This window comes from Notothenia rossii, assembly GCF_949606895.1.
Source record: "Notothenia rossii genome assembly, chromosome: 5".
Lineage (NCBI taxonomy): Eukaryota > Metazoa > Chordata > Actinopteri > Perciformes > Nototheniidae > Notothenia > Notothenia rossii.
The window spans coordinates 92506166-92531601 of NC_136903.1; the positions used below are offsets into that span (position 1 = coordinate 92506166).

The 25436-nt window shown below is 45.0% G+C and overlaps 1 protein-coding gene across 1 annotated transcript; it reads right to left on the reverse strand.

Annotated features, from left to right (window-relative positions):
- Positions 1–10595: 10595 nt before the first annotated feature.
- LOC307039182 (haloacid dehalogenase-like hydrolase domain-containing 5) lies at positions 10596–21937 on the reverse strand. Its single transcript, XM_079681029.1, has 9 exons — positions 19823–21937; positions 16716–16907; positions 16248–16360; positions 15972–16065; positions 15833–15866; positions 14659–14833; positions 13066–13242; positions 12829–12988; positions 10596–11105 (listed from the first exon to the last, which is right to left on the reverse strand). Exons 1-9 carry the CDS (start codon positions 19868–19870, stop codon positions 10968–10970), a joined length of 1131 nt encoding a protein of 376 aa, XP_079537155.1. The 5' UTR covers positions 19871–21937; the 3' UTR covers positions 10596–10967.
- Positions 21938–25436: the final 3499 nt, after the last annotated feature.

Genomic DNA, 25436 nt, shown 5'->3' on the forward strand with positions numbered 1-25436 from the left:
TGAGTTTGGGCCGCTTCTCGTTCCAGAAGTCCTTTGTACTGTCTACACAGTAGGAGTCCTGGATTCTGGAGAAGGAGGACCTCTCCACCATCCCCATTTTCATGAACTGGAAAAGTAGTGAAATCTTGGCATAGTTGTTGCCAGAGAGCCGCATGTTACTGGCCAACATGAAATCCCCAACCAGCATCCCATACTTTAAAGCGGGCTGGGAACACCATTTATTTTCCATACGGTGTGACCATGAAGACACATCTAAAAAAAGACATAGGAGGAGAAGACAGCACAGTACTTTAACAACAATCACTACTGCTTGTTTGACACGTATGCAGAAATCAGTCCAAAACGTGTAATGCCAAATGAGGCCAAACAAATACACACCCATTCAACGATAGCTGCTGTGCCCCTGGACTTGACACTGATTTCGAAAGGCCTAGGAGCACGGCACCCAACATTGGTTTTTGGGTCCTTAGAGGTGCACATGTTCACAGGCAGAACCAGTTGGTGGAGACTGTCATGATACACAATGGATGCAGGACGGCCGATTATGTCATCGTCAACCAGGACTTTAGCGTCTCTGGAAATGTGTCTGTTGTAGTTGGATCTTGGGTGTCATCTATACTGTCGTACACAGAGTCCTCCATGCTAATAGCTGCCAGTGCATTCAAACAAAACAGAAACAACTTGACTATAAGCTGTGCCAAAGGGTGTTGAACCGACCGCACACAAATACGAGGCACGCAATCTTCATCCCCACTGTCATCAGAGTTCGAGTCCACTTCCCTGGTTTCATCTTCCTCTAATGATGACACAGACTCCTTGTCAGGACACCATGAGTCATCATGCGAAGTATAAACAGACAAAAAATAAATACAATGGACAGGATGTCACATGACCACATCTCACTAAAGTAAAGCAGGGACCAAGGACTGCGTTCCAATAGTCCATTTCTCTTAGGAACCTTCCTAACGGAGTGAAACGACCCGGAAGTCCCTCAGTGGCAGCCATGATAAGTGCCGTTCCAATTCTCTAGATGAAATGAAAGGAAGTTTCAAACTTCCTTTATAACCTCCTTTCGCTTAGGAACCACTGGACCTCCCTCACCGAAAGGAGAGGAGAAAATGCTGCCCCACAATGCATTGCAGCCGCAGCATTTGCCGTCACTCAACAGTCGGCGATGATGACGGAGAAATGATATCATGAAAGTTACGGTGCTTATTAAGCATTTTAAAACGTATGTGGTAAGTTGCCAAAGTGCTTTGTTTTGAACGTTCATCAGTATTATAATCAAAAAGAGAAATATGAACGTTAGTTTTTACTGAAATGATCAAATAAAGTCAACATCTCACTGAGCTGTGTGGGGTTTGTTCAACTTTTAAAAGATGTTTGAATGATGTACACAGTGATAGGTGTTAAGGACTAACGTTTATAATAAATACATTTGTATTGATTTTAAGATCTTTTCATCAATCATACGTATTGGGATCATTTGTATTCATGTGGACCGGAGGGAGAGGGTGACGAGCAGAAGTTTCACTTTCCTTTTTATTTCAATTCCAGCTTTGGTCATGAAGAATCTGTTTCTCTGTTGTTCATAAAGCATAAAGCAACAGCATCAGAGCACGGTGCAGAGTCTCTAGATGAGTCCCTCCTTCTTATTAAACATCCATGTTGTAGTCCTCTGTATAGAAAACTGTAGTTTCCATAGTTTCCCCACAGCAGCAGACGCACATTCAGGACGTCCGCTGGCGCATCATAAACACGTCGGATAGTGAAAGTGCAGTCGATTCTCTAAAGTACCGCAGTCTCTTCTCCTAAGTCCTTTTGAATTCTCCTATCCACTATCCCTTAACCCCGTGACCTTTCACTCAGAGGTCAAGGAATAGGAGATAGGGTTAGACGTTAGGAGCTGATTTTTGGATTATCGGAACGCAGCCCAAGACTTTATTTCCAATTTGTGCCTGGGAAATATTTTGAACACCATCTCTCACTACAATTACCATACCTTGCATCAAATGTGTGAAGAGCAGTCTCCTGAGCACTGTAGTCCAACTCCTCTATACTTTCTAATGAGAAATTGTCATCTCTGCAAAAATGTAAGATTGACAATAATGACAGAATTGCATTTGAATCTGTTTACTGGACATACAATGGTTCTTCACTCTCAAGGACACAACATAGGACTGTTGCTAAATAGATAGAATACCAGTCTTTGGGTAGTGTAATAAATGTTTCGTTTGTACTCCCGTGTAAATGGGGTCTTAGTTTCTCTGACCCTTTGCCTGAGATGGTTCTTAATGGCCTATCCCCATTCCCATACTCCAATTGGTTGCTCACACCTTGGTTTACTTGTTGACCCCGGTTGTCTGAGCGATGCCATGTGGAGATGTGACAATGTGTTTTTTCCTCATGTATCTGTGCCAAGGAGCACCGTCATGTACGTAAACAAACGAGCTAGACACAGATGCAAATATTGACATATTGCCCATCAATGAAAACAGTTAGCCTAAGCGATGTTCCCTTAGAATACGCATCAAGTTACACTCACCAGTCAGAAAGTGAGTAGGGCCTGGCTCATTTCGTGGCATCTGCAGGCTGTGGCAGGTACTTCCGGCATCTGCCACAGATGCCACTACTCGCGGTGGTATCTGCCGCTGCCGAACGGAGTTGCCACTGGATGCCGGGGCAAGAGAAGGCTTACGGTAGCTGCCACTCGCCTTCCGTAGCAAATGCTGCCGTTCAAACCTATGGTTTCAACCCGTATGTATCGTGTGAAATGTCGCTATTTAGGCATGACTTTTCAAACTGATCTGTACACAGGACTCTATTTTTCAAAAAGATTATAAATGATCATTTCTATTTAATTGTACTTGGAGAACGTGGTTTGTTAAAATAAACAAACATGCTATATTTATGATTGTACTAAAATACATTGTAATAAAAGAGAGAAATGTTGGCGAGTGAGGGTCGCTTCTTGAGGGGAGTTTCCACGGCTTGCTACGATAAACCAGGTTTATTTACTCGTAAAGACAAACAATGAACAAATGAATATCTGTTCTTAGACTTGGCTACAGACTTAGGGCAGCTGTAACTGATTGCCGATGCCACTGCACGTGAGATGCTAAGGTTTATATTTATAAATGAGGCAAAGGACAGTTATATTTGATTGTATGTTTAAATGTGTTATTTTAAATGTATGCATTTGTACTTCATTTGTATTATTTTAGTTGATAAACAGATTAATGTCATTGTATCTGTTTTGTTGTTTAATATTTTAATTCTGATTAAATATTTGTATTTAAATTGTTTAAATGATCAAATCCATGAATAGCGGATACTCATCGTTCTGTGTTGGCTATACTCTCTCACAGTTTGCCTGATCTGCGTCACAAATACACTTGTTTGGGAGGGGCAGTATACGAACTGTGCGTTTAAATCTGGTGTTAACTTTATGGCACAAACAACCATTTCCATTTATTTCCCTCAGGTTTGTCTCTAAATCATACGTTTTTGACTATTTGAGAAACACATTAAGAATAACCAAATCCAAAAATAGTATTTTAATACACGGCAACATTTCTCAATGCTTCAGATGATTCTTATTTGATATTGAAATCATTGAATCTAAACAAACCATGTTATTCCGTTTAGACAATCACGACAGTCTGGTAAAAAAATGTTTTTATCCAACCCATTTATTTTTTTTCGAAACTGGTGAACAATTTGTAATGCTGGACATCAACTAGTTCTTTGCAGACACGGACGGTTTCTCAATACTCTAATGTCCCCTCCTCGACTCCCGGGTCCTCCGGTAGTGACCCGGAAATGGATTTCAGCGCGCCATGTTGAAGGACATCTCATTTCTCTAAATGCACATCGAGGACCGAGCGTCGAGGAGGCTCTCTGGAGGAGCTCTAACTAAGGAGAGAGGAGAGAGGAGAGAGGAGGCTCTCTGGAGGAGCTCTAACTAAGGAGAGAGGAGAGAGGAGAGAGGAGGCTCTCTGGAGGAGTTCTAACTAAGGAGAGGGGAGAGAGGAGAGAGGAGGCTCTCTGGAGGAGCTCTAACTAAGGAGAGAGGAGAGAGGAGGCTCTCTGGAGGAGCTCTAACTAAGGAGAGAGGAGAGAGGAGGCTCTCTGGAGGAGCTCTAACTAAGGAGAGGGGAGAGAGGAGAGAGGAGGCTCTCTGGAGGAGCTCTAACTAAGGAGAGAGGAGAGAGGAGAGAGAGAGGAGAGAGGAGGCTCTCTGGAGGAGCTCTAACTAAGGAGAGAGGAGAGAGGAGGCTCTCTGGAGGAGCTCTAACTAAGGAGAGAGGAGAGAGAGAGAGAAGGAAGGAGGCTCTCTGGAGGAGCTCTAACTAAGGAGAGAGGAGAGAGAGAGAGAAGGAAGGAGGCTCTCTGGAGGAGCTATAATTGAGGATACACTGATGGTTATCTCAGCCAATCACAGCTCTGCATGCATCCCCTGGATATTATTTTAGTAACTGCTTTCATCGCCATGCAATGTTTCCAGAGAGAACAGCTGTGAGGTCGTGCAGAAAGCAGAGCAGTGTGTATAATATATATCACTCAGTGTAACAGGCGTACATTTCTTTTTGGCCTTTATAGAGATCAAACTATTAAGAGTGAATATCGGCCGATAATGACCGGCGGCCAATCGATCGGAGCATCCCTAATTACTACCGGATATTTTGAATTTAACGGTTTTTAATACATTTTACCAGCTAAAAAACGGTAATTACTGGCTAACGGAAACCCTGCTGTGTAGGTGTGTGGTACAGTGTGTGTGTGTGTGTGTGTGTGTGTGGTACAGTGTGTGTGTGTGTGTGTGTGTGTGTGTGTGTGTGTGTGTGTGTGTGTGTGTGTGTGGTACAGTGTGTAGGGTAGTGTGTAGGGTACAGGGTGTAGGGTACAGTGTGTAGGTGTGTGTGGTACAGTGTGTGTGTGTGTGTGGTACAGTGTGTGTGTGTGTGTGTGTGTGGTACAGTGTGTGTGTGTGTGTGTGTGTGTGTGTGTGTGTGTGGTACAGTGTGTGTGTGTGTGTGGTACAGTGTGTGTGGTACAGTGTGTGTGTGTGTGTGTGTGTGTGTGTGGTACTGTGTGTGTGTGTGGTACAGTGTGTGTGTGTGTGGTACTGTGTGTGTGTGTGTGTGTGTGTGTGTGGTACAGTGTGTGTGTGTGTGTGTGTGTGTGTGTGTGTGTGTGTGTGGTACAGTGTGTAGGTGCGTGTTGTACAGTGTGTGTGTGTGGTACAGTGTGTAGGTGCGTGTTGTACAGTGTGTGTGTGTGGTAGAGTGTGTAGGTGTGTGTGGTACAGTGTGTAGGTGTGTGTGGTACAGTGTGTGTGGTACAGTGTGTGTGGTACAGCGTGTGTGTGGTACAGTGTGTAGGTGTGTGTGGTACAGTGTGTGTGGTACAGTGTGTAGGTGTGTGTGGTACAGTGTGTGTGGTACAGTGTGTAGGTGTGTGTGGTACAGTGTGTGTGGTACAGTGTGTAGGTGTGTGTGGTACAGTGTGTGTGGTACAGTGTGTAGGCGTGTGTGGGGGCTAGGGCCGCAGTTTCGGCTCAGTTGTGGCACCCTCAGCAAGGTGAGGCCCCACGCAGTCTGCATGATCGGCCTGTAGGGAGGGACGGCCCTGTATATAAGTCATCATGAACACATCTGTCCATCAGAGGGCTGCTGTGCCTCCTGTCATCATTAATGGACGTCTCTTTAAAATGACCGCTCAGAGGAGAGGAGTTCTCATTTCTCTAACCGCCTGCTGCTTCCCCTCCTCTCTCCTCGGTTCTCCTCCTCGAGTCCTCCGCTCGCATCTCCTGTGGGCGGGACTAAGTCACAAGGATAGGATTTGAGGGTAGGAGTCGAGGAGGGGGCTTTGAGAAATGAGAAACCTTCATGGTAAGTAGTGTCATCAGTGGCAGATGCCGGAAGTACCTGCCACTGCCTGCAGATGCCATGAAATGCGCTTGCTCTCTCTCCAGAAAGTTCATCCGATAAAATGGTGGCGACGGCGGGGGGTGGGGGTCTTGGCAATCCAGGTTTCACAGGAGTGGAACTTGATGAATCTCTCTCGTAACTAGAAAGGCACAGAAGACCTACATTACCACACGTCCTGTTCAAAGCTGATAAAGACGAGCATTTCGTCATATACATTCACACACTACCTGCTGCTACTTACATGTTCACTTACTTTTTTATGTATGACAAACAAACGTTCTATTTCTATGGGAGAAGCAAGGCGAGGCAAGCCAAGTGTATTGAAATAGCACAATTCATACTCGTTGGCAATTTAAAGTGTTTTACAAATGAGCAGCAAAAACTTAGGTTGCCTATATAGTTCAGGGAAATTGTAAACCATACAAAATAGATAATTACCTGTCCAAGAGAAAAAGCGCGACCATGGCATCAGATTTCAGCTCGTTGTGTTCCATCACTAGTCGCCATCGTTCAAAAGCAGCTCCGATATTGACTCTGGTTTGACTTCTCCTAGTTTCCGCTTTCTTTTTCTTCTTAATTAACTCCATTACAGTTTTTCTTTTGCGACCGATAGAGGATGTTGAACCTAACTCTGCCATGGTGAAAGTGTCCACTAGCTGTTGCTGTCGACTAATTGAAGTACTGATGCCCGGGGACTTAAATGGGACACGCGCAATGAGGGCACGAGATAAATATGTGCACGAGATGGAAGGCTGACCAAGACCCAAGGAAGTGCTCCGGACGTGGGTGCTTCTCACTTCGGTTAAATTGAATCCTTGCGTCCCTCACTTGCGTCGTTTCCATGCAGCTAGTCCATACGTAAGGAAAACACGAGAAGGGAGAAGAAGCAGGGAAATTAGTTTTAAGAGCTATGGGACGTTGTTTCCTCCGTAGCGTCACGTGAAGCGACGTCCGTTTGTGATGACGCCACACAGCTGATCGACAGCAGCTCTGTCCCTATGCTCTGTCCCCGTTATTTTCACAAACACCCCCCACACACATTTACTGACATAAACATGGGTATCATCTGTTGTAGACCCAAATAAATAAAATAAAATAAGAACTCATTCTCAAAAAAGGTAAACGCCATTCTTAAAATGTATAAACGAGCAATAGTTTGATATTGATAAGAGCGCAATTCAGGGCTGCCAACACTCACGCATTGAGCGTGAGAGTCACGCAATTAACCCATATCTCACGCACTCACGCCACACATGCCTTTCCTCACGCTAAGTTTTCGTCCAAAATAAATAAATATAAAAATAAAGTGAAGGAACAGTAAACCGAGCAGTCTACGAAATGAGACGGTCTTCTGTCTTAGTTCAGTAAAGTTGGAACAATATTGGGAGACTCTGATTTCACGGATCAATAACTCATGAACAAAACGTTGTTCAGACACAAATGACGTCTCCTAAGTACCGTGGTAAGGTTGACAACGAACTACAATCACATTTAGATAAAAAAAAAGCCAATACGCGCCGTCCTCCAAGCTGGACACATTACATTGGTCTCTATCCGCAGCCGGAGAAGAAACGAGTGCTCAGGGACCGTCTGCAAAGTGCAACTCCGAAAAAAGAGAATACAATCATATTCAATCACTATTATACAGCTTATTACTATAACTCACCACACACATCAATAGTCTCCTGTGTGTCATACTACAGCAAGGAGTTTGGAAGAATATGCTTCTGAATAATTTGGGGGAATATTTATAATGTAAAATCTTCAATAAATATGGCATCATCTTAAATAACTTTACTATTATCCAGTATATTTCTACCAATCTCACTATTTGTATTGTTGGTGTTAGCATCTGGTTAGCTTAACGGATATTAAAAGCTGTTTCTCAAACAATGAGAGGGAGAGCTCTCTCCTGTCAGACTGAGAGATAACTACAGCTCAGTGAGCTAAGGGACTCTCTGTTTAGATAGTTAACTTTAGTCTAGTTATCTCAGTGGTTCTCAAACGTTTTGGTCACCATTTATGAGAATAAATGAAAAACAGTTATGAAATACTATATGACAGTAAAACAAGAATACAGTTTAAAAGGGGAGTGATTTGTAAAATATCCAAAAGAAAAGAAAATCTGTTTACCATAAATTCATTTTGCTCTCCAAGTGCACCAGGTTGATGCATTTAACTTCAATATTTAAAAAAAAATCTTCCCGGGGGAGCATGCCTCCGGACCCCCCCTAGAAGAGGTGAGGACCCCCCACCCCCACCACTTATAAAATAGCACTTTACCTCTGCTTACACCTATATGCCATTTTATATGCTGTGGGCTGATTATCGAGCCTTCGTTGTAAGGGTCGCGGGTACACTGTGTATGTGCGTGTTCCATTGTAGCGCCCGGTACATTAATGGGAAACCCTAGTTTGTGCATGTTCAATACATTTGTAACGCTGACTGTACACGTGAACGTTTATTTTTTCGGTTCACCAAAAAAAAATCTCACTCCAAGCTGAACTCAAATGTTGGCAGCCCTGTTCAATATAAATAAAATAATTGAGAGAAGTAAAAGAGAGATGTTATCTATCAAAACCCAGTTAGATTAACATTCACTGGATTGCACACTTTGTTTGTTTGTGTGGATATGTAGCACACTAACATTTTAATAGCACTTAATGACTGACTGAATGGAAATGACAATAAATGAAAATGTAAAACGAAAAAAGCAATCGTGGAAATGTTTCCAATAAATGAATAAAATGATTTTTGACCACTTTGTTGTTCAGATATATCACATGTTTGTAACTAAATGATTCATGAATTGAAACAAAACACTTATAAACTGAGGAGTGACTCCCGTGAGGTTCATGTATTTTCTTCACTCCGCTGGCAAACTGCTCTCATTTCAAGAAGCATCAGATCAGTGCATGCGCTGCATCGTCCAATCAGTGAGCGATACACAGTAAGGGGGCGGGGCGAGTGTCTGAGGATTTCACCGGAGGATGGTCTGGTAGTTCCTCGATTATGGCTCCTCAATCCTCGATGAATTTTTGTATGTATTTATTGTCAAAGCATTTCACGTATTCATTGCTATCGGGATGTTAAGAGCATTCCATGCAATATAACAACAAGTGTTTCTGAAGTGAATTACCTACCCAACCTTTAAGTACATGTTTCTGGTATCAGTACTTTACTCCACTACTTATTTTTATGACGACTTTTTACTTTTACTTCTCACATTTTGAACCCAAATACCTGAACTTTCTACTTCTTACATGTTGAACACAAATACCTGTACTTTCTACTTCTCACATGTTGAACACAAATACCTGTACTTTCTACTTCTCACATGTTGAACACAAATACCTGTACTTTCTACTTCTTACATGTTGAACTCAAATACCTGTACTTTCTACTTCTTACATGTTGAACACAAATACCTGTACTTTCTACTTCTTACATTTTGAACACAAATACCTGTACTTTCTACTTCTTACATGTTGAACTCAAATACCTGTACTTTCTACTTCTCACATGTTGAACTCAAATACCTGTACTTTCTACTTCTTACATGTTGAACTCAAATACCTGTACTTTCTACTTCTTACATGTTGAACTCAAATACCTGTACTTTCTACTTCTTACATGTTGAACACAAATACCTGTACTTTCTACTTCTTACATTTTGAACACAAATACCTGTACTTTCTACTTCTTACATGTTGAACTCAAATACCTGTACTTTCTACTTCTCACATGTTGAACACAAATACCTGTACTTTCTACTTCTTACATGTTGAACACAAATACCTGTACTTTCTACTTCTTACATGTTGAACTCAAATACCTGTACTTTCTACTTCTTACATGTTGAACTCAAATACCTGTACTTTCTACTTCTTACATGTTGAACACAAATACCTGTACTTTCTACTTCTTACATGTTGAACTCAAATACCTGTACTTTCTACTTCTTACATGTTGAACACAAATACCTGTACTTTCTACTTCTTACATGTTGAACTCAAATACCTGTACTTTCTACTTCTTACATGTTGAACTCAAATACCTGTACTTTCTACTTCTTACGTGTTGAACTCAAATACCTGTACTTTCTACTTCTTACATGTTGAACTCAAATACCTGTACTTTCTACTTCTTACATGTTGAACACAAATACCTGTACTTTCTACTTCTTACATTTTGAACACAAATACCTGTACTTTCTACTTCTTACATGTTGAACTCAAATACCTGTACTTTCTACTTCTCACATGTTGAACTCAAATACCTGTACTTTCTACTTCTTACATGTTGAACACAAATACCTGTACTTTCTACTTCTTACATGTTGAACTCAAATACCTGTACTTTCTACTTCTTACATGTTGAACTCAAATACCTGTACTTTCTACTTCTTACATGTTGAACTCAAATACCTGTACTTTCTACTTCTTACATGTTGAACACAAATACCTGTACTTTCTACTTCTTACATGTTGAACTCAAATACCTGTACTTTCTACTTCTCACATGTTGAACACAAATACCTGTACTTTCTACTTCTTACATTTTGAACACAAATACCTGTACTTTCTACTTCTTACATGTTGAACACAAATACCTGTACTTTCTACTTCTTACATTTTGAACACAAATACCTGTACTTTCTACTTCTTACATTTTCAAAACAGGTTTGTTACTTTATTTTTAATCTGCGTTTCATTACATTTATCAGAGCACTTTTCCAAATGCTCAAAGCGCTTTACATTACATGTTACACATATCACACATGGAACAGTGAATACAGCAAATTAGGGTGAAGTGTGTCGCCCACAAACAAAGTTATGGGTACTTTTTACTTAAGTACATTTCGAAGCCCATACTTCTTTACTTTTAAGAAGTTTAGTCAGTACCTTTTTTAAACACGAGTATCTGTATTTCTACTTGAGTAAAGGATGTGTGTACTTTTGCCATCTCTGCACCCGGGTCTACATCATGCAGGGTGGTGGTCATGTGACCCTGGTCCTGAAGGTCATTCAGAGGTCAGATGCTCTCGCGCTGCAGCAGCAGGTCGACGGCCGCTTCCACGTCCTCCACAAGGTGATGCGGCTCCACCAGGTCCTGGTCCAGCTGCAGGTCCTCAGGTGGAGGGGAGCGAGGGTTGTAGACACCTGTGCACACCTGAAGAAACCCCTGTGTTAACTTTTAAACATCACCATGTGTCCCCGGTGTGTCCCCGGTGTGTCAGGAGACTCTCAAAGTAATGTCTTCTCTACATCACCGTGTGTCCCCGGTGTGTCCCCGGTGTGTCAGGAGACTCTCAAAGTAATGTCTTCTCTACATCACCGTGTGTCTCCGGTGTGTCAGGAGACTCTCAAAGTAATGTCTTCTCTACATCACCGTGTGTCCCGGTGTGTCCCCGGTGTGTCAGGAGACTCTCAAAGTGTCAGGAAATAAACCCCTCTCTCTTTTCTTCCGTACCCACATCTCTAAAAACGGGTAACAACGGAGCTGATCCAGATTTGCTGCGTCATGACCACATTACTAAAATGTGGGCGGGCTTTAAACCCACGGGCCAATCAGAAACGTTGCTGTCAGAAACAATGAGAGTGTTCTGGAAGTAATATGGTCTGTGTTTACATTAGCATGCTAACACTCAGAGCTAACCTGTACTGGAGAGAGTGTGTGTGAAGAAGCAGGAAATCAAAAGGAAGTCACCTTGTGGTAAACCTGAGAGAGAGAAAGAGTTTGAGCTCCTTCCTGTTTCAGAGAGGATCCTTGATGTGGTTTGGAACATGATGTGGAGTTTCATCACGGCAGCATTTAGCCGAGTTTCTGCTGATGAGATCTACTCTCTCTCTGAAGCTACTGACCCAGAGTCAGCTCTTTAGGAACAGCTGGGAGAGAGAGAGGGGGGGGGGCTACAAGGATTTGTTTGGGGTTTGGAGCAGGACACTTCAGAGACATGTCCTTAGTAACAGCTGGAAGAGAGGGGGGGGGGCTACAAGGATCTGTTTGGGGTTTGGAGCAGGACACTTCAGAGACATGTCCTTAGTAACAGCTGGAAGAGAGGGGGGGGGCTACAAGGATCTGTTTGGGGTTTGGAGCAGGACACTTCAGAGACATGTCCTTAGTAACAGCTGGAAGAGAGGGGGGGGGGGGGCTACAAGGATCTGTTTGGGGTTTGGAGCAGGACACTTCAGAGACATGTCCTTAGTAACAGCTGGAAGAGAGAGGGGGGGGGGGAGCTCCAAGGATCTGTTTGGGGTTTGGAGCAGGACACTTCAGAGACATGTCCTTAGTAACAGCTGGAAGAGAGAGGGGGGGGGGGGGCTACAAGGATCTGTTTGGGGTTTGGAGCAGGACACTTCAGAGACATGTCCTTAGTAACAGCTGGAAGAGAGAGGGGGGGGGGGGGGCTACAAGGATCTGTTTGGGGTTTGGAGCAGGACACTTCAGAGACATGTCCTTAGTAACAGCTGGAAGAGAGAGGGGGGGGGGGAGCTCCAAAGATCTGTTTGGGGTTTGGAGTAGGACACTTCAGAGACATGTCCTTAGTAACAGCTGGAAGAGAGGGGGGGGGCTACAAGGATCTGTTTGGGGTTTGGAGCAGGACACTTCAGAGACATATCCTTAGTAACAGCTGGAAGAGAGGGGGGGGGCTACAAGGATCTGTTTGGGGTTTGTAGCAGGACACTTCAGAGACATGTCCTTAGTAACAGCTGGAAGAGAGGGGGGGGGAGCTCCAAGGATCTGTTTGGGGTTTGGAGCAGGACACTTCAGAGACATGTTTTTTATATATTTGTATATATATGAGACCTATAATATATGCCTGAAAGTAGTATGATAGTTGACCAATCAGACGTTGTGTATTTGTAATGGTTTCACAAAGGAGGTCACCCACCAGTATGGAGCGACACTCAGATGACATCAGCGCCTCCTCCCTCACATGACTTCCCATTCCCTGGGCAACAAGCTTAGTGGGCATCGTCATGGCGGCGTGCTGCTGCCCCAGGTAACGGTTGTACAGGTTAGCACCGTAGATATCCGTCATCAGGTTGTCGCTAGGGCACAAGAAGAGGGTTTGGTTAACTGACTGTTATTGAGGCTGTGTTTACAGTGTTATTGAAGGTGTAGTTACCCAATGGCGTAGATGGTGCTGATCTTGTGGTTGTGGTTCTGCAGTCGGAGCAGTTTCTCTGCGTACTGGTAGGTCAGCAGGTTGGGTTTTCCCAGCAGCGCCTCATATTGCAGCTCACGACCCGTCAGCTTCCTGTAGGCGGACTCCAGACACAGCAGGAACACCCCGTGACCGAACCTAAGGAAACACAACGGGGTCAAACCGGACCAAACCTACGGAAACACAACGGGGTCAAACCAGACCAAACCTACGGAAACACAACGGGGTCAAACCGGACCAAACCTACGGAAACACAACGGGGTCAAACCGGACCAAACCTACGGAAACACAACGGGGTCAAACCAGACCAAACCTACGGAAACACAACAGGGTCAAACCGGACCAAACCTAAGGAAACACAACGGGGTCAAACCAGACCAAACCTACGGAAACACAACGGGGTCAAACCAGACCAAACCTAAGGAAACACAACGGGGTCAAACCAGACCAAACCTAAGGAAACACAACAGGGTCAAACCGGACCAAACCTACGGAAACACAACGGGGTCAAACCGGACCAAACCTACGGAAACACAACGGGGTCAAACCAGACCAAACCTACGGAAACACAACGGGGTCAAACCGGACCAAACCTACGGAAACACAACGGGGTCAAACCGGACCAAACCTACGGAAACACAACAGGGTCAAACCGGACCAAACCTACGGAAACACAACGGGGTCAAACCAGACCAAACCTACGGAAACACAACGGGGTCAAACCGGACTAAACCTACGGAAACACAACAGGGTCAAACCGGACTAAACCTACGGAAACACAACGGGGTCAAACCGGACTAAACCTACGGAAACACAACGGGGTCAAACCGGACTAAACCTACGGAAACACAACGGGGTCAAACCGGACCAAACCTAGGGAAACACAACGGGGTCAAACCGGACTAAACCTACGGAAACACAACAGGGTCAAACCGGACTAAACCTACGGAAACACAACAGGGTCAAACCAGACCAAACCTACCGAAACACAACGGGGTCAAACCGGACCAAACCTACGGAAACACAACAGGGTCAAACCAGACCAAACGTACCGAAACACAACGGGGTCAAACCAGACCAAACCTACGGAAACAAAACAGGGTCAAACCAGACCAAACGTACCGAAACACAACAGGGTCAAACCGGACCAAACCTACCGAAACACAACGGGGTCAAACCGGACATAACCTACGGAAACACAACGGGGTCAAACCAGACCAAACCTACCGAAACACAACGGGGTCAAACCGGACCAAACCTACGGAAACACAACGGGGTCAAACCAGACCAAACCTACCGAAACACAACGGGGTCAAACCGGACCAAACCTACAGACGTATTTTATGTCGTAGGAAAGAACTTTAAAATCTCTTTAGCTTGTGTTAACCACAGACCTTATTTCAGGCTAACAACAAAAAACACATTGAGAAAACCATTGACCTCCAGACCAGGGGACAAGAAGAGATTAAATGCTGACTCATGCCATGGTTAAGGACTCATAATGCTGACTCATTCCTGCACCTCTTTATGCTGACTTCCTGTTTGTGTGGTTACCTTGGTGACGGCGCCTCAGCCATCCAGGTGAGGTCGACGTTACAGGCGAGCACAGGCAGCTGGACTGGAGGCGGGACTTCGTACGCACGTCCTGGACTCCCATTGGTCAGGAGCACGTCAATCAGCAGCTGCAGGTTAGTCTCCCACCTGATTGGCTCTCCGAACAGGATGATCGCTACAGCCAAACAGCAAGTCAGTGAGAAACTCAGCAAAATAAGATTTTATTTTAAAGGTCCCATGTCATGCTTTCCTGGTTATCACCCGTCCCCTTGTGTGTTATGAAGCTTTTTCTGCATGTAAACGGTCTGCAGTCACAAACCCTCACAGTACACCCTGTAGCGAGTAAAACCCTAACACAGAAAAGACCTGTCTATGCTGCCCGTGAACGCCTCGTTGGACATTTCTCCTTCCATTTTTTCTTCCTGGTCACAGTGACGTAACGACGATCCAAATGGACCAATCCGTGGAGCTTCTCACACACACTCACTCAGCCGTATCTTTTCTCAGTCGCAGCTGCGTGGATCACCTCTCACAGTTTGCCACACACTCATGTGTGTGTGCTCAGGCTGAGCTCCGCGGTGTCTCGCAGACCCCACGCAGCAACCAGGAAACGACACCAGTGACCCAGCTCACACTGTCCGCTCCTCGAGCCTCAAAGGGCGGAGCAGCGAGCCCCGCAACGTCCCTCCAACACGGCCCCCAGACCCCACGCAGCATTCTCACCTGTTTGTCATTACTGGTGTCATTTTCTGGCTGCTAACAAACGCCATTGTAAAACATCATCACTGATGTTCAGCTGTAACGGTGGTGGACTCATCAGAACAGAGTGGGCGAGCTGACCAATCAGAGCACAGTGGGCTCACAGGGAGGGGGGGGGGGGGGGGGGGGCAGGAGCTCCAACAAGCCGTGTAGGACAGAGAGTGAATACACATAGAGATGCTGGATGAGAGACCAAGGAGAGTTTGGAACATTGAACAATGTGAATCTATTCTAGTAGACCTCAACAATGGAATTATGATCAGTAGAAATGGCCATGACACGGGACCTTTAACTTTTAATCCCATTTATAGAGTTATTCAATTAGTGTCTCTTTAGTATGTCCAAAAACAGTTTGTGGTGTAGTTTGTTGTGTAGTTTGTTGTGTAGTTTGTGGTGTAGTTTGTTGTGTAGTTACCTTCTATTTTGGGAAAGGTCTTCAGAGGGGACGACTGAAACACAGAGACTCAGGAAGTTAATTTAGTTTCTGCTGTCCGGGAAACTTCTGACTGAAACAGCACAAAGACACCAGAAGATAGAGGACAGAGGTCACTCACAGAGAGGTCAGGTCTGCGGTTGTGGTCCACCATGTCCAGCAGGGGGTGCTGGACTCGGAGCTGATCCACACTCAGAACCTTCTGGAAGCCCAGCCTGAGACAGTTAGGGTCCAGCACATAATACATAGATGTATGTATATATATATATGTGTTCATATGTTCTGTTTCTAAATTAGTCTCTAATACCCATGAGCCTCAACGGAAGGACTTCATGACTCATGAGTTCTGTCTCTAAACCATACCCATGAGCCTCATGGGGCCGCATGTGAAGGATACGTTTTGGCGATTTCGGTCACCGGGCCCTGACCCGACACCAGAACACATTTATCATGGAATTCATCCAACGTCTGCAGAGGACTGTGAGACAGAACCACCTGCTCTGGAGACACCTGCACACAGGGAGCCAATCACAGAGCAGATCACACAGGGAGCCAATCACAGAGCAGATTTTTGTTAAATCTTTTGATGCATGCTTCTCAGGTAACATTAAGCTGTCTTTTGGCTCTTTTTCTTTTACTAATAAAGGTGTTCTGATTCTGACCACACAGAGAGCCAATCACAGAGCAGATCACACAGAGAGCCAATCACAGAGCAGATCACACAGAGAGCCAATCACAGAGCAGACCACACAGAGAGCCAATCACTCAGCAGATCACACAGAGAGCCAATCACAGAGCAGATCACACAGAGAGCCAATCACAGAGCAGATCACACAGAGAGCCAATCACAGAGCAGATCCCCTACCTGGACTTCCAGGAGGCGGGACAACTGCTGGGCTTTGTCGTGTCTCTGACAGCTTCCTGCGTTGGTCACGAAGACGACAGGAAACAGGAAGTTGTTGTCTCGGTCCAGAAGCTTCCGGAAGGCTCTTCTCGCCGCAGGAATAATGGAACGACCGCGGAGCAAAACGCCGTCCACATCGAAGAGGACGCCCGCCTGAATACAGGTAGTTATATTTATATAGATATCCATGTCTCTTCTACATCAACATGTGTCCCCTCTTCTTCATGTCTCTTCTACATCAACATGTGTCCCCTCTCCTTCATGTCTCTTCTACATCAACATGTGTCCCCTCTTCTTCATGTCTCTTCTACATCAACATGTGTCCCCTCTTCTTCATGTCTCTTCTACATCAACATGTGTCCCCTCTTCTTCATGTCTCTTCTACATCAACATGTGTCCCCTCTTCTTCATGTCTCTTCTACATCAACATGTGTCCCCTCTTCTTCATGTCTCTTCTACATCAACATGTGTCCCCTCTTCTTCATGTCTCTTCTACATCAACATGTGTCCCCTCTTCTTCATGTCTCTTCTACATCAACATGTGTCCCCTCTTCTTCATGTCTCTTCTACATCAACACTTGTCCCCTATTCTTCATGTCTCTTCTACATCAACATGTGTCCCCTCTTCTTCATGTCTCTTCTACATCAACATGTGTCCCCTATTCTTCATGTCTCTTCTACATCAACATGTGTCCCCTCTTCTCCATGTCTCCTCTACATCAACATGTGTCCCCTCTTCTCCATGTCTCTTCTACATCAACATGTGTCCCCTCTTCTACATGTCTCTTCTACATCAACATGTGTCCCCTCTTCTCCATGTCTCTTCTACATCAACATGTGTCCCCTATTCTTCATGTCTCCTCTACATCAACATGTGTCCCCTCTTCTTCATGTCTCTTCTACATCAACATGTGTCCCCTATTCTTCATGTCTCTTCTACATCAACATGTGTCCCCTCTTCTCCATGTCTCTTCTACATCAACATGTGTCCCCTCTTCTCCATGTCTCTTCTACATCAACATGTGTCCCCTCTTCTCCATGTCTCTTCTATATCAACATGTGTCCCCTCTTCTCCATGTCTCTTCTACATCAACATGTGTCCCCTCTTCTCCATGTCTCTTCTACATCAACATGTGTCCCCTATTCTTCATGTCTCTTCTACATCAACATGTGTCCCCTCTTCTTCATGTCTCTTCTACGTCAACATGTGTCCCCTCTTCTCCATGTCTCTCCTACATCAACATGTGTCCCCTCTTCTTCATGTCTCTTCTACATCAATATGTGTCCCCTCTTCTCCATGTCTCTTCTACATCAACATGTGTCCCCTCTTCTCCATGTCTCTTCTACATCAACATGTGTCCCCTCTTCTCCATGTCTCTTCTACATCAACATGTGTCCCCTCTTCTCCATGTCTCTTCTACATCAACATGTGTCCCCTCTTCTTCATGTCTCTTCTACATCAACATGTGTCCCCTCTTCTTCATGTCTCTTCTACATCAACATGTGTCCCCTCTTCTCCATGTCTCTTCTACATCAACATGTGTCCCCTCTTCCTCATGTCTCTTCTACATCAACATGTGTCCCCTCTTCTTCATGTCTCTTCTACATCAACATGTGTCCCCTCTTCTCCATGTCTCTTCTACATCAACATGTGTCCCCTCTTCTTCATGTCTCTTCTACATCAACATGTGTCCCCTCTTCCTCATGTCTCTTCTACATCAACATGTGTCCCCTCTTCTTCATGTCTCTTCTACATCAACATGTGTCCCCTCTTCTCCATGTCTCTTCTACATCAACATGTGTCCCCTCTGTGGAAAGAGACTCTGAAAGTTTCAGGAACAAAGATTCTCTCTCTTTTTGATCCATTTCTATAAAAACCTGTCTGAAAATGAGCTGATCAGATTTTGGCCACTTTGTGATGTCATAACGATGTTTTGTCTTGTGTAACCATTAGCCAATCAGCAACCAAGGTAACCCCCCCCCCCCCCCTTATCACCTGAATCTCCTCTAGAGCTCCATTGAGTTCTTTGTAACCAAATGTCTCTCAGAGGGGCGTGGGGAGGGGCTCCTTATTTACATCTAAAGCAACAGACAGAGAATCAGCACTTTGGAAACAGGGCTGAAACAGAGGGGATTGTGGGTAATGCTGCAATGATCTGTTTGGTGTTTCAGCCAATCAGAGACAGGCTCTGGATATATCTGAGAGCTGTGATGTATTGATGAAGAACAGTATGACAGGGAGCTTTAAAGAGTTCTTCTTGTGTGGTGCTCCCTCACCTGTACTGTGTTAGTTAGTGCGTGTAAACCAGGGGGGTCAAACTCAATTTCATCTCGGGCCAAATCAGCATTATAGTTGCTCTCAAAGGGCCGGTTGTAACTTTAACACTATATGAATACACATATATAAATATATATTAAATAATGTGTTATTTTACATTATTGCCTCTGCATTGGATTATTATCAGTTCTGGTAATAACTCCGTCTGAAAGCAGAAGTCTGGGGGAAATAATTTAAAGCAAATATTCAACAATTACACCAATTGTATTGTATATTATATTCTTTGCGAGCTCTTGCGAGGCCACGTGAAGTAACATTTTGGAATAAGCTGAGGGCCAGTTACAAATGGACAACAGTTTGGACACCTACTTGAATGTATTCAGTATTTCTTATGTGTGTTATTTAGATAGTGATGAATGTCTTCTCTGAATATGTATTTGCTGTAAATGTTAATTTGTTATTTTATCTGTATCTTATTCAATCTTTTAAATATGTTAACTCTTGTGTAATGCTTGATAACATTCATTTCCCAATTTGGGATTTATAGAGTATCTATGCATTTAGGAAGCCAAACGTGCCAAGTTTAAACGTTGTACCTCAGATAAGTTTAAAGGAAGAACAGTGAGTCCCTGCAACACACACACACACACACACACACACACACACACACACACACACACACACACACACACACACACACACACACACACACACACACACACACACACACACACACACACACACACACACACACACACACACACACACACACACACACACACACACTGACCTGTCTGCTGCTGGATCTGACCGTCTGCAGAAGACCTCGACTCCACATGCTGGCTGTCTGCAGAGGAACTGCTGCTGGGCATTTATATACACACACACACACACACACACACACACACACACTATAACACACACTATAACACACACACACACACACACACTCACACACACACTATAACACACAGATTGGATGGGGCTGATGGCACTTTTCTCCTCACATGACATCATCACATGCAGCGTTCAGCCTCTAATCATCACATGATGCGGAACGCTGCCAATCAACCAATCAGCTGCCAGACGGCGTCACATGGTGCAGAACTACAGCATCTCCACAGGTGAAGCAACAGTTTGGGCAAAGGCGTGTAAAGGTGTGGGGGGGGGGGGGGGGGGGGGCGAAGCAGTGTTATGAAGCCGACTGATGAGCCGTTGCTATGGAGTTAAAGTGAGAGTAACGCCTCTTTGGGTCAAACGCTTAGAGATGACAAGAAATACATTCAGAAAAGATTTTTGAATTCAGAAATAAGTTGAAATTCAGAGAATAAAGTCAGAATGGCTAGAAATAAGTTGAAGTTCTGAGATGAAGAGAAAATTCTGAAAAATAAATTCTGAAGGATATGGATAAATCAGAATTCGGAATTACGGAGTTTGAATTCTGAAAAAAATCAGAAAAACTGTCAAATTCTTAAAAAAATAAAATAAAATAAAAATAAAGTCAAAGTCAAAATAATGAGATAACAAGTTCGGAGAAAAAGTTAGAAATTGTGAGATAAATTACAGAATTCGGAAAAAGTCAAAATTCTGAAACAAATTTTGAGAAAAAAGTCAAAAATCTAAGAGAATTCAGAAATCTGTGAGAAAAGTCGAAATAATGAGAATTCTGAAACAGGTTGAAATTCTGAGATGAAGACAGAATTATGAAAAATAAATTATGAAGAATAAAACAAATTATGAAACAAATTCTGAAACAAGTCAGATTCTTAAAAAAAAAAGTATTCTAAGGAAAGTCTAAATTCTAAGAAAATTCGAAATTATAATAGATAATGATCCAAAAATTATCAGAAAGGAATATATTCGGAGTAAAAGTCAGAATTGTGAGAAAAGTCAACATGCTGAGATAAAATCAGCGCGAGCAACGGAGGCAAAGCGACACGCCTCCGTTGCTCGCTTCGAAAATTGAGAAAACTTCAACTTCTCAAGCGTCGACTGAAGCGCCAGCCAATCAAATCATACGCCAGTATAAGCTCTAAGCCAATCAAACCGCGTGGTTGTGTGTCCGGGGCGGGAGATTAATGTGATTGGTTGTTGGTCGCAAGCCAGACACGCCCACCGGCAAGCTTCAGCGCGAAGCTGCCGTGTGGACGTTACGTAATGGCTTCTCTGCAGAAACCTATGGGTGACGTCACGGACACTACGTCCATTTATATATAGTCTATGGCAGAGGTCTTCAACAGGGGGTCCGCGGAGGTACTGCAGGGGGGTCGCGAAATCTTTGGTTGATTAGAAAAAAAAAAGAAGTTCTTTAAAAAAATATATATATTTTCCAATCATTTTTTCCCACGAATTGAAATGTCTTTAAATCCACATTAACATGAATCTAACATATTGTAGCGAACCACAACCTTTCTCCGCCAGATCGTCAAGTATCAGCCGTATCTCTCTCTCCTCCGGTACACAGCACCGTAGTGTGGAGTTGCGTTAGGTAACGCGAGATACGGCTGATACTTGCGCATTAGTTTCTGTTATGGATCAGTATCAACAGTCCTGCCAGTAACGTTACTATATTATCAATACTACTTTAGTTATAGCCTGATATATGATAGCTAACTTCACAATGTTGTGATGTGACGTTAGCTAACATTCTGTAGCTAACGCCGGTCCCTCACCAAGATAGCTGCTCTGTTCTCCACTGGTTCTCCTCACACCACAGCTCCATTTCTCTCTGATGGCCGTTATTTCTTCTAATCCTTGGCTGCTCCTGGTCTCTTGGACGCCTAGCAGGCTCATAATTATAATCATATGCATTTGAATATATATTTTCAACCTCTTCTGTGTCAAAGCATTGTGAACCATGTTTATTCATACGTTAGACCGGCCGCTCTCCCCCGTGTTACGTAACACGCGGGAGGTCACACGCGGAGGCTTTTTTATGCGGAAGTGAAAATGTCTTACCAAAACGACACCAGATGTCACTGTTGTGTATATTTCTGTATATTTTTGGGAAAATCTAGTGTATTCATCATTTTCCTACACATTTATTCACTGGTGTCTTTAACCTGCAAGTTGCTCTTTAAAGTTAAAACTTGAATCTGTGAATTATTTGAATAGCTCTGTGTTGTGTTCAAGATGTATGTTTATAAATGGCAGTGGCACGGCCACCCTGTACCTGGAACATGTTTAAAATGAAAACATGAATATATTAACCTGTGTATTATTTGAATAGCTTAGTATTGAATGTACAATAACAGAGTAGCTATGTTTATACACGGCACTAGGCCCCGTTTAATGTAAAACACAATTGTATGCCATACATATAGTAGGGGGGTCCCTGCTCCAGCTCTCCATCAGTTTGGGGGTCCCTGGCCTGAAAAACGTTGAAGACCCCTGGTCTATGGTGTATATACTGATAAAAGTCAGATTCTTAAAAACATTTCTATTTCTAAGAATTTTTTTTGATAAAAATGTCAAATTCAGAATTCTGAAAAACATTTTTCCAGGAAACTGGGATTTTACCTCTTAAGATAATTTCACACAAACCTATACGAGACGTCAGGAGAGGAACAGAGCCTCAGCTCCATGAGGGAGTGATACGAGACGTGAGGAGAGGAACAGAGCCTCAGCTCCATGAGGGAGTTATACGAGACGTCAGGAGAGGAACAGAGCCTCAGCTCCATGAGGGAGTTATACGAGACGTCAGGAGAGGAACAGAGCCTCAGCTCCATGAGGGAGTTATACGAGACGTGAGGAGAGGAACAGAGCCTCAGCTCCATGAGGGAGTTATACGAGACGTCAGGAGAGGAACAGAGCCTCAGCTCCATGAGGGAGTGATACGAGACGTGAGGAGAGGAACAGAGCCTCAGCTCCATGAGGGAGTTATACGAGACGTGAGGAGAGGAACAGAGCCTCAGCTCCATGAGGGAGTGATACGAGACGTGAGGAGAGGAACAGAGCCTCAGCTCCATGAGGGAGTTATACGAGACGTGAGGAGAGGAACAGAGCCTCAGCTCCATGAGGGAGTTATACGAGACGTCAGGAGAGGAACAGAGCCTCAGCTCCATGAGGGAGTGATACGAGACGTGAGGAGAGGAACAGAGCCTCAGCTCCATGAGGGAGTTATACGAGACGTGAGGAGAGGAACAGAGCCTCAGCTCCATGAGGGAGTTATACGAGACGTCAGGAGAGGAACAGAGCCTCAGCTCCATGAGGGAGTTTTACGAGACGTGAGGAGAGGAACAGAGCCTCAGCTCCATGAGGGAGTTATACGAGACGTCAGGAGAGGAACAGAGCCTCAGCTCCATGAGGGAGTTATACGAGACGTGAGGAGAGGAACAGAGCCTCAGCTCCATGAGGGAGTTATACGAGACGTCAGGAGAGGAACAGAGCCTCAGCTCCATGAGGGAGTTATACGAGACGTCAGGAGAGGAACAGAGCCTCAGCTCCATGAGGGAGTTATACGAGACGTGAGGAGAGGAACAGAGCCTCAGCTCCATGAGGGAGTTATACGAGACGTGAGGAGAGGAACAGAGCCTCAGCTCCATGAGGGAGTTATAGGAGACGTGAGGAGAGGAACAGAGCCTCAGCTCCATGAGGGAGTTATACGAGACGTGAGGAGAGGAACAGAGCCTCAGCTCCATGAGGGAGTTATACGAGACGTGAGGAGAGGAACAGAGCCTCAGCTCCATGAGGGAGTGATACGAGACGTGAGGAGAGGAACAGAGCCTCAGCTCCATGAGGGAGTTATACGAGACGTCAGGAGAGGAACAGAGCCTCAGCTCCATGAGGGAGTTATACGAGACGTGAGGAGAGGAACAGAGCCTCAGCTCCATGAGGGAGTTATACGAGACGTCAGGAGAGGAACAGAGCCTCAGCTTCATGAGGGAGTTATACGAGACGTGAGGAGAGGAACAGAGCCTCAGCTCCATGAGGGAGTTATAGGAGACGTCAGGAGAGGAACAGAGCCTCAGCTCCATGAGGGAGTTATACGAGACGTCAGGAGAGGAACAGAGTCCCAGCTCCATGAGGGAGTTATACGAGACGTGAGGAGAGGAACAGAGCCTCAGCTCCATGAGGGAGTGATACGAGACGTGAGGAGAGGAACAGAGCCTCAGCTCCATGAGGGAGTTATACGAGACGTCAGGAGAGGAACAGAGCCTCAGCTCCATGAGGGAGTTATACGAGACGTCAGGAGAGGAACAGAGTCTCAGCTCCATGAGGGAGTTATACGAGACGTGAGGAGAGGAACAGAGCCTCAGCTCCATGAGGGAGTTATACGAGACGTCAGGAGAGGAACAGAGTCTCAGCTCCATGAGGGAGTTATACGAGACGTGAGGAGAGGAACAGAGCCTCAGCTCCATGAGGGAGTTATACGAGACGTCAGGAGAGGAACAGAGCCTCAGCTCCATGAGGGAGTTATACGAGACGTGAGGAGAGGAACAGAGCCTCAGCTCCATGAGGGAGTTATACGAGACGTGAGGAGAGGAACAGAGCCTCAGCTCCATGAGGGAGTTATACGAGACGTGATGAGAGGAACAGAGCCTCAGCTCCATGAGGGAGTTATACGAGACGTCAGGAGAGGAACAGAGCCTCAGCTCCATGAGGGAGTTATACGAGACGTGAGGAGAGGAACAGAGCCTCAGCTCCATGAGGGAGTTATACGAGACGTGAGGAGAGGAACAGAGCCTCAGCTCCATGAGGGAGTTATACGAGACGTGAGGAGAGGAACAGAGCCTCAGCTCCATGAGGGAGTTATACGAGACGTCAGGAGAGGAACAGAGCCTCAGCTCCATGAGGGAGTTATACGAGACGTCAGGAGAGGAACAGAGCCTCAGCTTCATGAGGGAGTTATACGAGACGTGAGGAGAGGAACAGAGCCTCAGCTCCATGAGGGAGTGATACGAGACGTGAGGAGAGGAACAGAGCCTCAGCTCCATGAGGGAGTGATACGAGACGTGAGGAGAGGAACAGAGCCTCAGCTCCATGAGGGAGTTATACGAGACGTGAGGAGAGGAACAGAGCCTCAGCTCCATGAGGGAGTTATACGAGACGTGAGGAGAGGAACAGAGCCTCAGCTCCATGAGGGAGTTATACGAGACGTGAGGAGAGGAACAGAGTCTCAGCTCCATGAGGGAGTTATACGAGACGTCAGGAGAGGAACAGAGCCTCAGCTCCATGAGGGAGTTATACGAGACGTGAGGAGAGGAACAGAGCCTCAGCTCCATGAGGGAGTTATACGAGACGTGAGGAGAGGAACAGAGCCTCAGCTCCATGAGGGAGTTATACGAGACGTGAGGAGAGGAACAGAGCCTCAGCTCCATGAGGGAGTTATACGAGACGTCAGGAGAGGAACAGAGCCTCAGCTCCATGAGGGAGTTATACGAGACGTGAGGAGAGGAACAGAG

What these genes read in the sequence shown, in the direction of transcription:
- LOC307039182 (XM_079681029.1), bottom strand. Translation starts at nt 19,870, where the DNA reads ATGTGGAGTCGAGGTCTTCTGCAGACGGTCAGATCCAGCAGCAGACAG. An exon ending in CCCGCCTCCTGGAAGTCCAG is followed by an intron (nt 16,361 to 16,715) that starts GTAGGGGATCTG and finishes CCCTGTGTGCAG; the next exon opens with GTGTCTCCAGAGCAGGTGGT. An exon ending in GACCTTTCCCAAAATAGAAG is followed by an intron (nt 14,834 to 15,832) that starts GTAACTACACAA and finishes GTTTGGCTGTAG; the next exon opens with CGATCATCCTGTTCGGAGAG.